Here is a 12,725-nt window from a genome sequence, read left to right on the forward strand (position 1 = left end):
AGTATAATAAATTTACATTACTTTTCCGATATAGTTATAAAATATGAGAAATACAATATTATTCAAATAATCTTATATCCATAGTATAATAGTATACCTATTTTTCATTCTCACTTGTTGTTAGTCACCAAATCATTTCATTGTTTGTAAATACTCTCTAAATAAATATTAAATTAAATTCTTTGGATATATATCACGTATAATAAATATTATATAAGTTTTCTTTGTGACTCTATACATGTGTGACTTTACCATGTATCCGGCGCTTTAATCATTGCCCAGATGTTCACTAGCATCAGATAGAATATAAGACAGACTGAAATACAGCTCCGTCCACAAACTACACCCTTTCACATCCCAAATGATTTCAACACTATACTTTGCCACATGAAATTGATGCCAAATCAAGAATGTTTTAACCAAAGGGATATTGGCTAAGCCGTTGGTATTTAAACCAAAATATATTTTTAAATGGTCTATAAGCTTCTTCGCCGACCGACAACATTGGTGTTCTCAAAGCGTTCTCAATTCTTTATTTTCATAAAATTTAAGCTAATATTCTTTCATTATCTATTTGTCTTTTTCTCTCAGGCAAGCCTGTATTGAAAGTGATAACTTTATGTTTCTTAATTTAATTCAATGGAATATGTAAAGCTAGTCTTAATGAGCCATAGAATGTTTCAATGTTTTTTTAATTTGTATCGAAATACATTGAATCAATTAACAAATAAGTTAATTTCATAAAATTTTGCTTTATAGATTGTAATATTTGTCAAAATGCACAAACTATTTTCAGTAATTGTTATAAATATGCCGAAAGAAAAAAGAAAGTGATGGAATTCTCTTGCATTATTATAATATATATTATAAAAATATATGAAACGTGATTCAAAAGTCATGGCCGAATCCTACTATAACTCACTTTTTGAATGTTTTGGTTGTGGAAAAAGACAAGATTGGCTTTTATTTCTTTTTGAAATGCGATAGAATATTAGTTCCATTTTAAAAATATTAAAGTGCTTTAGTACCTTCACCTTTGCTTTAAACATCCTTGTGTCAAATGAATAAAAGTTAAAAAGCAGTGGTCGGAAAATCATTTTTTAAAAATACCTTAACGCTCTCCCTTTGTTTGTTCAGAGCATTGAGTTTTTATCGCTTGTACCATGGAATAAGCTATTTCTGTAAAACATTGGGCTTTTGAGTATGTTCGAATAAAAAATATTTTGTTTGTGAATTATGAAATTTGTATTTTAGCTCAAAATTTTGTAGACTTAATTTTGAGAAATAAGCCACTTAAATTGTGATTTATGTCATAATGGAATCAGCCATTTGTTCTGTTTTTCAATCAATGAACTTAAGAACAAAACTCCTTCCATGGGCAATAGTGAAAATTGAATCTCTTCTGTTGCGAGTTGTACACTCTTCTTGTTTGACTCTGTTTTGTAGATAAAGCAAAGGTGTCATTTTAAGGTTGTTTTTGTTCATGGTTTCGTGAGATGTTTGTTACGAAGTGATAGTTTTACTGCCTACTTAGGAGCAGCAGCCGTGTTTTGGCCAGATGCAGGAGTGGCTGGGGTTGGCTCATCCAAAAACAGGGGATTCTTCACCTCCAGTTCTCCAGTCTGAAAATATTTAAAAAATACTTGTTGAAATAATAACTAAAAACAAACATTACATTCATATTTTTCAAAATTGCAAATTAAACCTACTGAATCTTAATAATCTTCTAAAGCTTAGTGAATTAAATACTTTTTATTACGTATGATGGTCAAATAAATGATGTGGTCAATAAACTTGAATATGTATTTGATAAGGGATGTTGAAAAAAATGATAATGTATCTACAAATTATAATATGATAATTACTTACTGTAGCAAATCCAGGGCATTCATACACAGTGTAATCTCCTTCCTCATTTTCATCCTCGGATTCAACATCAGAGACCGATCCATTTCGTTCTGCTACTCCTCCACGGCTGTGAATAAAAAAAGAAATAGAGACTATTTGGAACCTTTTCCTTTTCAACGGATAGTAATGACTAATACAGAAAAGAAACAATAATTGATTAATAGTTAGAGATGCTTTTGGTTAATACTTTAATTCACAGAGATTTTATTCGCGACAGCTTTGTCTCTATCAAAATAAACCAACGCTCGCTGCAAAATAACTGTACCAACGCTTTGAATGAACTTTGAACAAATATATTATAATTTAAAATTTTTTCCTACTTAAAAAAAATCTTACATAATAAAAACAGCGGTAGATAACGCAGTACACACATAATAGTAAGACATTTAGTTACCAAAGAGATTGAAAAATATAAACTTATTGCTACACTATTTTTAATAGGACGATACCATCTGTTTGCAATACTAAATGCTAATTCCATAAGTCTGTTTTAATTAAATAAAAAAGCCAGCACAACTAATTTAAAATATAAATAATCTAATATTACTTCAAGTTTATAATCTAATATTTTTTTATTTGAAGTCTTACAACTTAAATAGTAAAGTAAACTGTTTAGCCACTAACTTGAATGAAAGTGGAAATGTTTGTGTTCCATTTTATACAGATTAGAAGCTAAAGAAAAGTTTGAACAGATCAATTAAACAATTGTTTTTTTTTGCAATGGTACACATTTAAGGACCCTTACTTACAAAAGGTTATGAACTATGTTTTTTAAGTGTATTTTTAGTGGCATATCAGTATATTATAAAACATGAGATCCTATTCCCATATTTTTTTCTTATAACACTTTCCCATAGTTTTCTTTTCTAAATATTTACAAATATGTGTAATAGAGGCTTATTATATTATTGCTTGTACTTGTTAATTTTTTATAAGGTTTGTTATCAAGTACCAAATAACAATGCTTAAATATCGATATAGGGATAACATTATATTATATGGTAGCATGATTTTGGTCCCCTGAATGACTTAAGTCTTTAGTTCTTGTTTTATGAAATTTAGGTATATTATCGTTCTGATAATTACTTCTCCATAGCGATAATCTGCTGCTTCTGGTGTTGGTAATGGTAGAGTTGGGCCGAGTGAGCGAGACGCCTGTCCCCAGAAGGACTTCCATGGGGGTTTGGTCCTGTCACACCATATGCGGGGTATTCAGCATCAGCAGCAGCTTTCATTTGCCTCTGCATACTGCAAAGAAAGAAAAGATAAGTAACGATACGCTAACAAGTATACTATGGTGATCGAAATTAAAATTTGTGATGGATAGTATTCTAAACATCATTCACCTAGAAAACTCTAGCCTTGAATTTGTATGTTGTGTTATTGTGTTTCATTCAATTCTTACATTGTGCAGCTTAAAGACCATATTAGTATTATTGCAGCCTTTGCATTGAATTCATGGTCCAAGTGTTTTTAAGTGGTAATATTGAACTTTCTGGAGTTCATACAGTTGATTTACAGTGGTTTTGTTACATTACCAATTCTGTTTTATTTTTCTCCTCAACCAAAGGTTAGGTACAATTATGTTCATAACTCATAACAGAAATTACCCTATCAGGTTATTGCAACTTCTCGAAAAATTGAATTAAAAGACTTTGTAAAAAAATTATATACTCACATTTTGGTTATCGGATCACGGTTGCCCCCATTTTCTGATTAAATTGATTATTTTTTGTCAATGAAATGCTAGGTCATGCATATGCATTGTTATTTTATTTATTTTTGCACTACACCAGGCTAGGAGGCCCAATTATAGTAGTAATTTACAACACAGAACACCGAGGATTGAGAAGAATCACATAATTTTTTTGTGGTCTCGCTGGGAATCGAACCCGGAACCCTTCGTGCGTGAAGCAAGCATCTTAGTCATTACATTATAGGGTCCTCCAATAAAAGTAGGAATTTTGACAACTTCGCTGTTTATATAAGAAAGGGCCGTTTATAGTTGTTGTATTTATCTATTTCTGATAGACCAACAAGTTTTCAGCCTGCAGTTAGTAACTATTTCATTTTAATAGTTTTCAAAGTTAAGACATAAATAAAACATTCATCATATGGTAAGTACATAAATAATTAGAGTTTATTTCGATGATTTGCATTCTTATGGTATTTTATTATATTGAAATATAAGGCCAAATTTTATAAATGTAAAAAAAAGTTATGAGTATTGTTTAATAGTTTGAGTTATTGGCAAAGAAAAACCACACATGTCTATAGAATAAACGACTTGATATTATAACTCTATTTTTAAATGATTTTGATTAACATTACACAATATTACTGCAGCATTTCTAGAGGGATTTTTAAGCAGTCTTGTAAGAGTTGAAAGGAAAAATGTGACTGTTAAAAACTTACGTGTACCAGCCGAAAGCAAACGCTCCTATAGCGACTGTAGCTGCAGCCATAATACCAGCGATCATGGCGTAGATGTAGATGTTCATGGCTCTATCTATGGCAGGGCTCCGAACAACAGATTGTTGAAGAATATGGTGGTGTCGAGGAGATGCAGGAACTAGAGAAGTTGGAATATCTCGCTCGGAGGTTATTTTACCAAATGGCAACATGCTTCTGAAACAAATTACATATTGTACTTCACAAATTATGGAGCATCACAACTTGGTTCTTATTATTTTCTAACCTAACACAGTTATATCTGATTAGTTCGTAGCATAACATAACATATATTCATCACAGAACTTGTAATTCTTTGGGATAGATCTTCCGCCTTTTTGTAGATCTCTTCGCCACTAAAACAGCGTAGGATGAGGATGTATTGGCATGGTTAAGATTGAAGTCTTATATGTTTATCGTGTTGATGAATATATTGTTTACCATTATTTTATTGGCCTTGTTTGTCTTTGCTACATAGTTTTATATTCTTTTTGTTCAGTTTCTCGTACATATGTTTCTTCATGTAACTGTTGTTATTGGTTTGGGCCGCATATATAATAAATAAATTAGTCAAAAGTGGTCTAGAAATAAAAGTATTTGGTTAAATTGTGAGACTGCAAAAATTACTTCGGGGAGACCGTTTTTTTTTATCTAAACTTCTTTAAAAGTTTAGTTATTTTCTTCAAATGAACAATTATGTTTTTACAAATAAGAAATGTTTTTTACTATACACATTGAATTTTGTTGACAAGTTTGTATGTCATAAGATTAGTATGACGTCATAATTTATTCAGGGATGTTTGATTTGTTGTAACACGTCTTCATCCCAAGCGTTTATGATTGGTGAAGCAAAACTTTAAATTAGATATGAAATATATTTTCAGCCTAATAAAAGCTAGTAAACTGTCATTGGCAGATTTAAATGGCCATTTTACATATTGTGTAACATTTACAACCTTGCTTACATTTGGACAACCACATAGATTAATTTCTTTCACCCATTGTTTTTGCGAAGTAAAAGAACTGTTATAACCTTCCTTAGTGTGGGAGAATTTATTTGAAATATTTCACCTACTAAGAGACGCCTGAAAGCACTGATGAATTTTTTAATGCTTTTTGGGCGATATTTTCTTCTCAATAAAGTTCTTCTTTGAAATAAATATAACTCTCGATAAAGTTCTTAGGGGGTAAAATCCAGTATTTGCCTATAAAGATTTGGATATACCTGCTCAAAATAAATATGCTTGATTTTTATTATTACTTTAAAAACGTTGTTTTTAATGATCATCATCGCCATACGCAATATACGCATCATCCACACCCGGTAGTGCATAGGTCACCGCACTGGTTCGCCAAATGCAGTGTATCTTGATCATTTGTTACATGGAGGCCATGAATGTAAAACGATTATATGGAAGTCTAGGGATCTACAGGGCTTATGACCTGTCATTGGCTGGTTTAAGTGGCCATTTTACACACTGTGTAACATTCACCATTCTGCCCAAATTTGAACATCTATATTTCTTCAAATCTTTCATCTGTTGATGTTTGTGAAGTTAAACAGCTGAAACCTTAATTTATGTGGGTGAGATTCATTTAAAAAAAATTTTTTTTTTTCATTAATAAATTTCATAAAAGGTACATATTTAAAAAAAAAATCTGTGCATATCTATTTTTACACATCTAGTAAACGTTATCACTGTAACTCTCCAAAAAAAGAGACTAACTCTTGTGCTTGAAGAGTGACGACTTACACTGTTGTAGTTGTTTATTTATCTTTATATATAACTCCTCTGTACGTACTGATGTCACCGTACTCCTCCTAAACGGCTCAACCGACTTACTTACGATTTTCAGAGAAATATAGATCTTTGCACTGTGCGTGTTCGTAGATATTAAAATCTATCATCGAATATGTAAAAAGAAGTTAGGAGCATAAATGTTTTATTCATCGATCTACCAGGGTTGCATTCGAGGAGAAAGCATTTACAAAAAAATCGAAATATGTTGTTTTTTGTGCAGAAAAAGTTCATTTTTAAATGTTTACAAACAACATTTGTTTTTTGTGGATCTCAATCAGATTCTTTCCTTAAATTTCTTATAATTTCTACCCATTTGATTCTTTTTATTAGATTTTTGGTAATACTAAAATAATATTCAATTCAACACATTTTTAAAAATCGTATGCCTGCATAAGTACACCCCTTTGTTGGTGAGACGACCGGAGCCTGACGTTTGCAAAAAGAATGCCATATTTGAAAAAATATTTATTTTATGTTTTGGAATTCAACCATAAACCAGTACCTACTTAAATTCAATATTTTTAAATCGACCGGAGCCTGACGTTTGCAAAAAGAATGCCATATTTGAAAAAATATTTATTTTATGTTTTGGAATTCAACCATAAACCAGTACCTACTTAAATTCAATATTTTTTTAATATTGACAATTTTTAGTTTTGGAATTTAATCACAAACAAGTATTTAGGTACCTAATTATCAATAAAAAGTCTTTTTCCAAGGCAAGCCGACCTTCGGGCAGGACAACGTCTGTCGGGTCAGCTAGTAAGTTTATATAATTTTAAATAAGAGTACATAAGAAAAAAAAAAAAAAACATAGGATACATGAAGAAAAAACATAAAACAATAATACATTGATACTAATTAAAATTTAATGTAGTATTTACACGTGCTCAAAAAATTTCTTTAGATTTACTTAAAATTTATTTATTGAAATATTATTTTTAATAGTTTTTAGTTCATTGGGAAGATTATTATAATTTTTTACACAATTAATTTAATTATTTCACCTACATACTAGGCAACAGCTGAAAATGTAATTTAAAAAAAAATTCTATACTTTTTCAGCACTTTTTGTATTTTGTAGGGCTTTAATTGTAGTTCATTTTTGAATACGCGCCTTATGCTATGAGCAGACGCATTGAGATTTTTCGCCAGTTGAAATGCGCTTTGTCGTGGATTACGTTGAATTCTGGCATTCGCCTTTCGAACCATTTCTTTCGATGTTGCTGTTTTTGAATGTCCACCTCCATGGCGTTTTTTGAATGCTACCAGCTATGGCTACCAGTATCATTGTAACGTAAAATGGTCCCATACACAACCATTTTGTTTACATTTAAATGCCGTAGCTTATTAATAATGGTTGGTTGCGATTTTCCAGCCAAATACAAAGCAATAACACTGTTGAGTTTAAATTCCATTTTGATAATTTTTTTAACTGTGACGTAAAACGATATGCTTCGGTAGAATTATTAACAATATAACAGACTGATACGTGTCAAAACATGAGCGCACTGGCATTAGCCGTTTGGTTACTACAGCAGCGTGAAGTTGGTAATACTTCGAGCGCCTACCCCTGTACCGCGAAACCGTCCAATTTTGCCGTTGATGGATATTTTCCCCAAAGAGTCTAATCTATGCTCAACCTTTAAATAAATATATTTTCATTTGATTTCGGTAAATTTGATACATTAAGGAGGAAAGTAGATTTATGTCACTAACTTCCCTCAGAAGCTTTAGTCACTAACTTTACGCAGTGGCTTGTCAGGGCCTGTCAACGTGCGCGTGCAATTTGTTGCGGGCCAATTACGACTCTGTGTTTTTTAATATACTATTCGATAGCAAAGACAAAGGTAAGTTTTTATTGTTGCATACAAAGCTTTTCAGATCATTTTCTGTTTATATTATGTGCTGTCAGTAGCTTAAATCAAGAATTGTGACGGTGGGCAAATAAACCCGCATATGTTGAGCCTCTGGGTTGTTAATTTTGCCCAAACGAAAAAATGTGTTAGGGTTGTCACTTTCTAAGTTTAATAATTAGTTAAAATTAAATAAAAACTATTACGAAGGTTTTGCACACATTTAGGTATTTTAAATTTTCAAAAAAGTTATCATTATTGTGGATAATTTAATTTAATTCTTCTTTGCCTTTTTTAATTCCTTATATTGCTTTTTAATAGTTTCTGAAGCATTTATCATTTTTTGCATGGTATACAATTTATTTCTATATTAGATCACTTTCATTATATCTGGAGTTATTCAGCCTCCATTATTTTCCACCCCTAAACGGTATTTTATTACTTTCGTGGCTATGATTCGTAGACTTAGATTCTGAAATAATTTATATTAATTTTTAAAATTGATGTCGTTTAGTTTTTAACTTTTTAGTTGTTCATTAACTATATTCCTGAAACAGTTATTATTTCTCACAACATAGGTATAAGTATTTTCCATTTCAAAAAATGTGTGTACCTACCTGATATAAAAAAATGTCATTTAGGTAATTAAGACTAGGATTATTGGTATGTGTACTGAAAAAAACATTTCTTTAAATAAACAAGATTCATTAATTTTTCTTAAGTTATCAATCAGATTTTGACAACCCTAAGGCCTATAAATTGCTTGTATGAAAACAAAAGAGTTCGGCGGGTAAATTTGCCCAATTGTTTTTAGACGAATATTTTATTATTTATTATTGAAAATATGTTGAAACGACAATTTTTCCCTTGAATTAAAAATTTAATAAAGTAGTTCTTGGACAAGAACGCCATTTGAGCTACAGTTCAACAAATAATGGTTGCGGACAAAAATGGAGGTAATTTTGCCCGCCATTAAAATTTTTAATTGATTGAAATCGCATTTAAATATGACTGAATTTACAATTGTAACCCAATTCAATGATTACCAAGGTCATTCTTAGTAATTAAAAAGTAAAGCACTATTTACATTTTTTTTGAGAAAATCAACATAATTGTAAAAAAGCGGGCAAAATTGGACGGTTTCGCGGTATATAATATATTGCTCTAGAAAAATGATAATTTTTAAAAAGTTACGTACCTTTGACCGCTCAGTTCGTTCATATCTTGAATCTGATCATTTGAGTTCATGATCTTGTTGAATTTGTTTGCCGAGAGGTTGGGGTTCTGGCGCTGGTGACGCGGTTCGGAGAATGAATCCTCGAAGTCAAAGTCCAAACTGCCGGGCATTTCAGCCGGGCTTGCGCGTTTTGGTTCTAAAAGAATCAACACGTTAAGAGCATAAATAAAATAAAGTAAATAGGTATGAGAGACAATCAAATGATCAAATTCAGTTGGAGGCTGCGCCGCGTGAAATCCGCAAGAAGTTAAAAAGAGAAGAAGAGATATTTATTTATTTTACGCTTTATATACATTTAGATTTCATATACATATTAGGGCAGGCAATTCCTTGTTACCTACCCGAATATTAATATATTATCAAGTTAACGTATTCAATAGGTAGATATAAATAAAAAAAAGATTTTCAAATAAATAAATAGGTCCAGTTAGATTATATTCCGTCATACAATTAATTATTCGCATAAAAATGCATGCAAAACACTACGCATATAAAAAAAAGAACGCGAGTAAAGTATCTGGCATTAAATTAAGTACACCGAGCCTAAGAAAGAGACTGCCGGCTTAATCGGCCAACTTCGGCTTTGTAGAGCGTCGCCTTTGTCATTCATTCATGTTACAGATACCGGACTCGTTTGACAGAGACGACGCTCTACAAAGTCGGAAATCTGTTTCTTAAACCCAATGTACTTTATTATCTGCCGGGTACTGAAGGTAATTTCTAGGTTGACCAACATTAATAGACGGGGTCCACGTTCATGGCGTGCGTGGTAAGGGTACTGGCGGGGTAGAAACACCCCACTCCCTCGTCGCACACCCAATGGGCTCTTGCTGTTAGTGCATGCGCGTGATCGATTTCCAGTATTACGCAAAAAAAAATTTTCTTCTAAATATCAAAAGTATGCAGTTGAAGTATTGTATACAAATAAGTACTATAAATTAATAATGATACATATGGAAACTGTGCTATAAGAAACCCTGAATTAATACTAATCAGATTCAACAATGTTTTGAGTATGTCCAAATGCTTGCAGACTAGCTGGATTTCATCCCAGGGGAGTTATTCATATTAAAATTTCTTGCAACAGAGAGAGGAAACATTTTTGAGGAGGTATATGGAAGTCTAGGCATTTACATTGCTTATGACCTGTCGTTGGCTGGTTTTGGAATTTGAACATACTCAAAACACTGTTGAATGAACTACCTGGTAAAAGATGAAGTATAAAAATTGGAAAATTGTTTTCAGGCGTTGCCTTGTAATGGTTCAGCCGGATGAATCTCACCAACATGATAAAGGTTTCAGCTCTTTCAATTCACAAAAGTCAACAGATGGAAGAGCTGAGGAAATGTGGATGTTCAAACATAGGCAGAATGGTGAATGTTACACAGCATGTAAAGTGGCCACCTAAACCAGCCATTCACAGGTCATAAGTTCTGTAGATGCCTAGACTTCTATGTTACCTTCTCTTAAATGTTCTTCATCTCTGTTGTAATATGTTAATATTTACAACTAGTTTGCTAAACAGTTCATTAAACCAAGAAGTTTCATTGATAATTTTATTTATAATTTTATCAAAATCATCAACTATGGAGTTTTATCAAGAAATATCAACAAAAACATCAATATTAGTAAATATTAACGTTTTAGTTTAAAAAAGTCAAACCAGTAAAAAAGAAAATGTAATAATTATAAAGATGTCTTTGGATGAAAAAATAACGTCAAGAAAAAACGTTTTCAATTCGATTACACATAATTTACCAAGGAAATAATTTTCCTCTGGGCAGCGTCACAACATTACCCGCATTCCTTGCGTGGACCATAAACTTATACCCCGTTAATACACGCTGTTTGTTATAAAATTAAGGGATTTAGGGTGAAAATACGGAATACCGCATTGATTATACCATTATGTATGGACACCGCCAAAATAATAGCTGAATAACGGGAAGTACTATATAGTACAGCGCAGTTCGCCACCCTAGCGGGCACCTGATTTGGATCCAGGAGAAAAGCGGATGCAGATCGAACGCAGCTGAAAAGCTATCTGTTAAATAAAGGTAGGGAAATTGGCGAACAGCGTTACGAAATCGTTCGTTCGTATAAAATATTGACAAGTCCCGAGCGAAGCGTTCGTTCGTATGTAGCGGAAACGAGAGCGAAATACTATTTTGATACCGTTAGAGTGAGATGATTTATGGGAAACGAATGAACTTACGAAACGAAGGTATGACATTTAAGGGGTCAGGTTAGGCATTTAAAACAACCACAAGCATTATTTGTTATTGTGGAATAAATATATCATGATAATATAACAATGGTTAATTAAGACGAGAACGGCAAATAAACATCTAGGTATATGTCCTTATTCTGGTGTAACATCTTCAGTTGTCATTCATAAGTCTATGTAGATAATAAAAAATAAATATCTATGTGTAACTACTTTATGACTTATCTTCTTCTTCTATCTTCTATCTTCTATCTATTTATCTATCTATCTATCTTCTATCTATCTTCCATATACATAAAAATGTTTTATGAAAGTTATTTATTAGTTTGTGAAGTTGTTATTTGAAAGTTTGAATAACAATTATTTTTAATGGATACTGAATTAATGAATTTCCTTGCGATATCTTAATTTCTACATATCAACTTATTTTTAATGGATTTTTAGTAATGCCTTGATAATTTTATCTGACTTTTGATACATTTTTGAAAAACGGATTTTTACACAGAATGCACCACTGTCGGTAAGTAGCGCAAAGTTTGACATTTGCAAAAAGAATTCTTTATTTGAAAATGAATTAATTTGTGTTTTGGAATTCACTCATAAACAAGTACCTACACAAATCAAATATTTAAATATGATTAAAATTTAGTTTTGGAATTCAATCATAAACAAGGGCCTAGGTACCTAATTATCAATGAAAAGTCTTTTCCCTTTAATCCGGACAGTTTTTGCATGCGTTTGCTACACAATCAGGCATATTTATTTTCAGTAGTTATTTTGCACGATTTTGATTTGAGCACGACGAGACCTCTTAGCCAATCACATGAAAAGATAAAACGAAAAACCAACCCTTATTACGAATATATAAATAGCACAGGAAAGTCCAAAATAAATAACGTGTGTAATTAATTACGAAAAAAATGTTTGTTCAACCAGCTAATAGCAGACAGGCCACCGTTCGGGCAGAACAACGTCTGTCGGGTCCGCTAGTTATGATATAATAATAATATCAAATAATAATCAAAGGTAAATCATTAGGATGCAACTTTTCCATAAAATGATGATAATTAAAAAAATATATATATATTTTATTAAATTTCATAAAAAGTACATGTTTTTGTAAAATTCTAAACATGTCTACTTTTACACATCTAGTAAATGTTATCACTGTAACTCTCCAAAAAAAGAGACGAACTCTTGTGCTTGGAGAGTGACCTTAACTGTTTTAGTTGTTTATTTATAAG

The 12,725-nt window shown here is 31.6% G+C and overlaps 1 protein-coding gene across 2 annotated transcripts in view; it reads right to left on the reverse strand.

The window, feature by feature from the left end:
- Window positions 1–961: 961 nt before the first annotated feature.
- The window catches only part of LOC148276543 (uncharacterized), an 86,202-nt gene continuing 74,438 nt past the window's right edge, over window positions 962–12,725 (reverse strand). Inside the window, exons 3-7 of one of the 2 annotated variants that reach the window (XM_088234119.1) lie at window positions 9,216–9,390; window positions 4,324–4,536; window positions 2,995–3,156; window positions 1,870–1,975; window positions 962–1,622 (exon numbers count right to left, since the gene is read on the reverse strand). In XM_088234119.1, the coding sequence (XP_088090245.1) occupies window positions 1,527–1,622; window positions 1,870–1,975; window positions 2,995–3,156; window positions 4,324–4,536; window positions 9,216–9,390 (752 nt within the window). In that variant the 3' untranslated portion in view covers window positions 962–1,526. The remainder of the gene's footprint in view (window positions 1,623–1,869; window positions 1,976–2,994; window positions 3,157–4,323; window positions 4,537–9,215; window positions 9,391–12,725) is intronic. The other variant, XM_088234120.1, reaches the window with a different exon arrangement.

This window comes from Micrasema longulum, unplaced genomic scaffold, assembly GCF_059751315.1.
Source record: "Micrasema longulum isolate JH-2025_06_02 unplaced genomic scaffold, ASM5975131v1 h1tg001205l, whole genome shotgun sequence".
NCBI classification, from domain to species: domain Eukaryota; kingdom Metazoa; phylum Arthropoda; class Insecta; order Trichoptera; family Brachycentridae; genus Micrasema; species Micrasema longulum.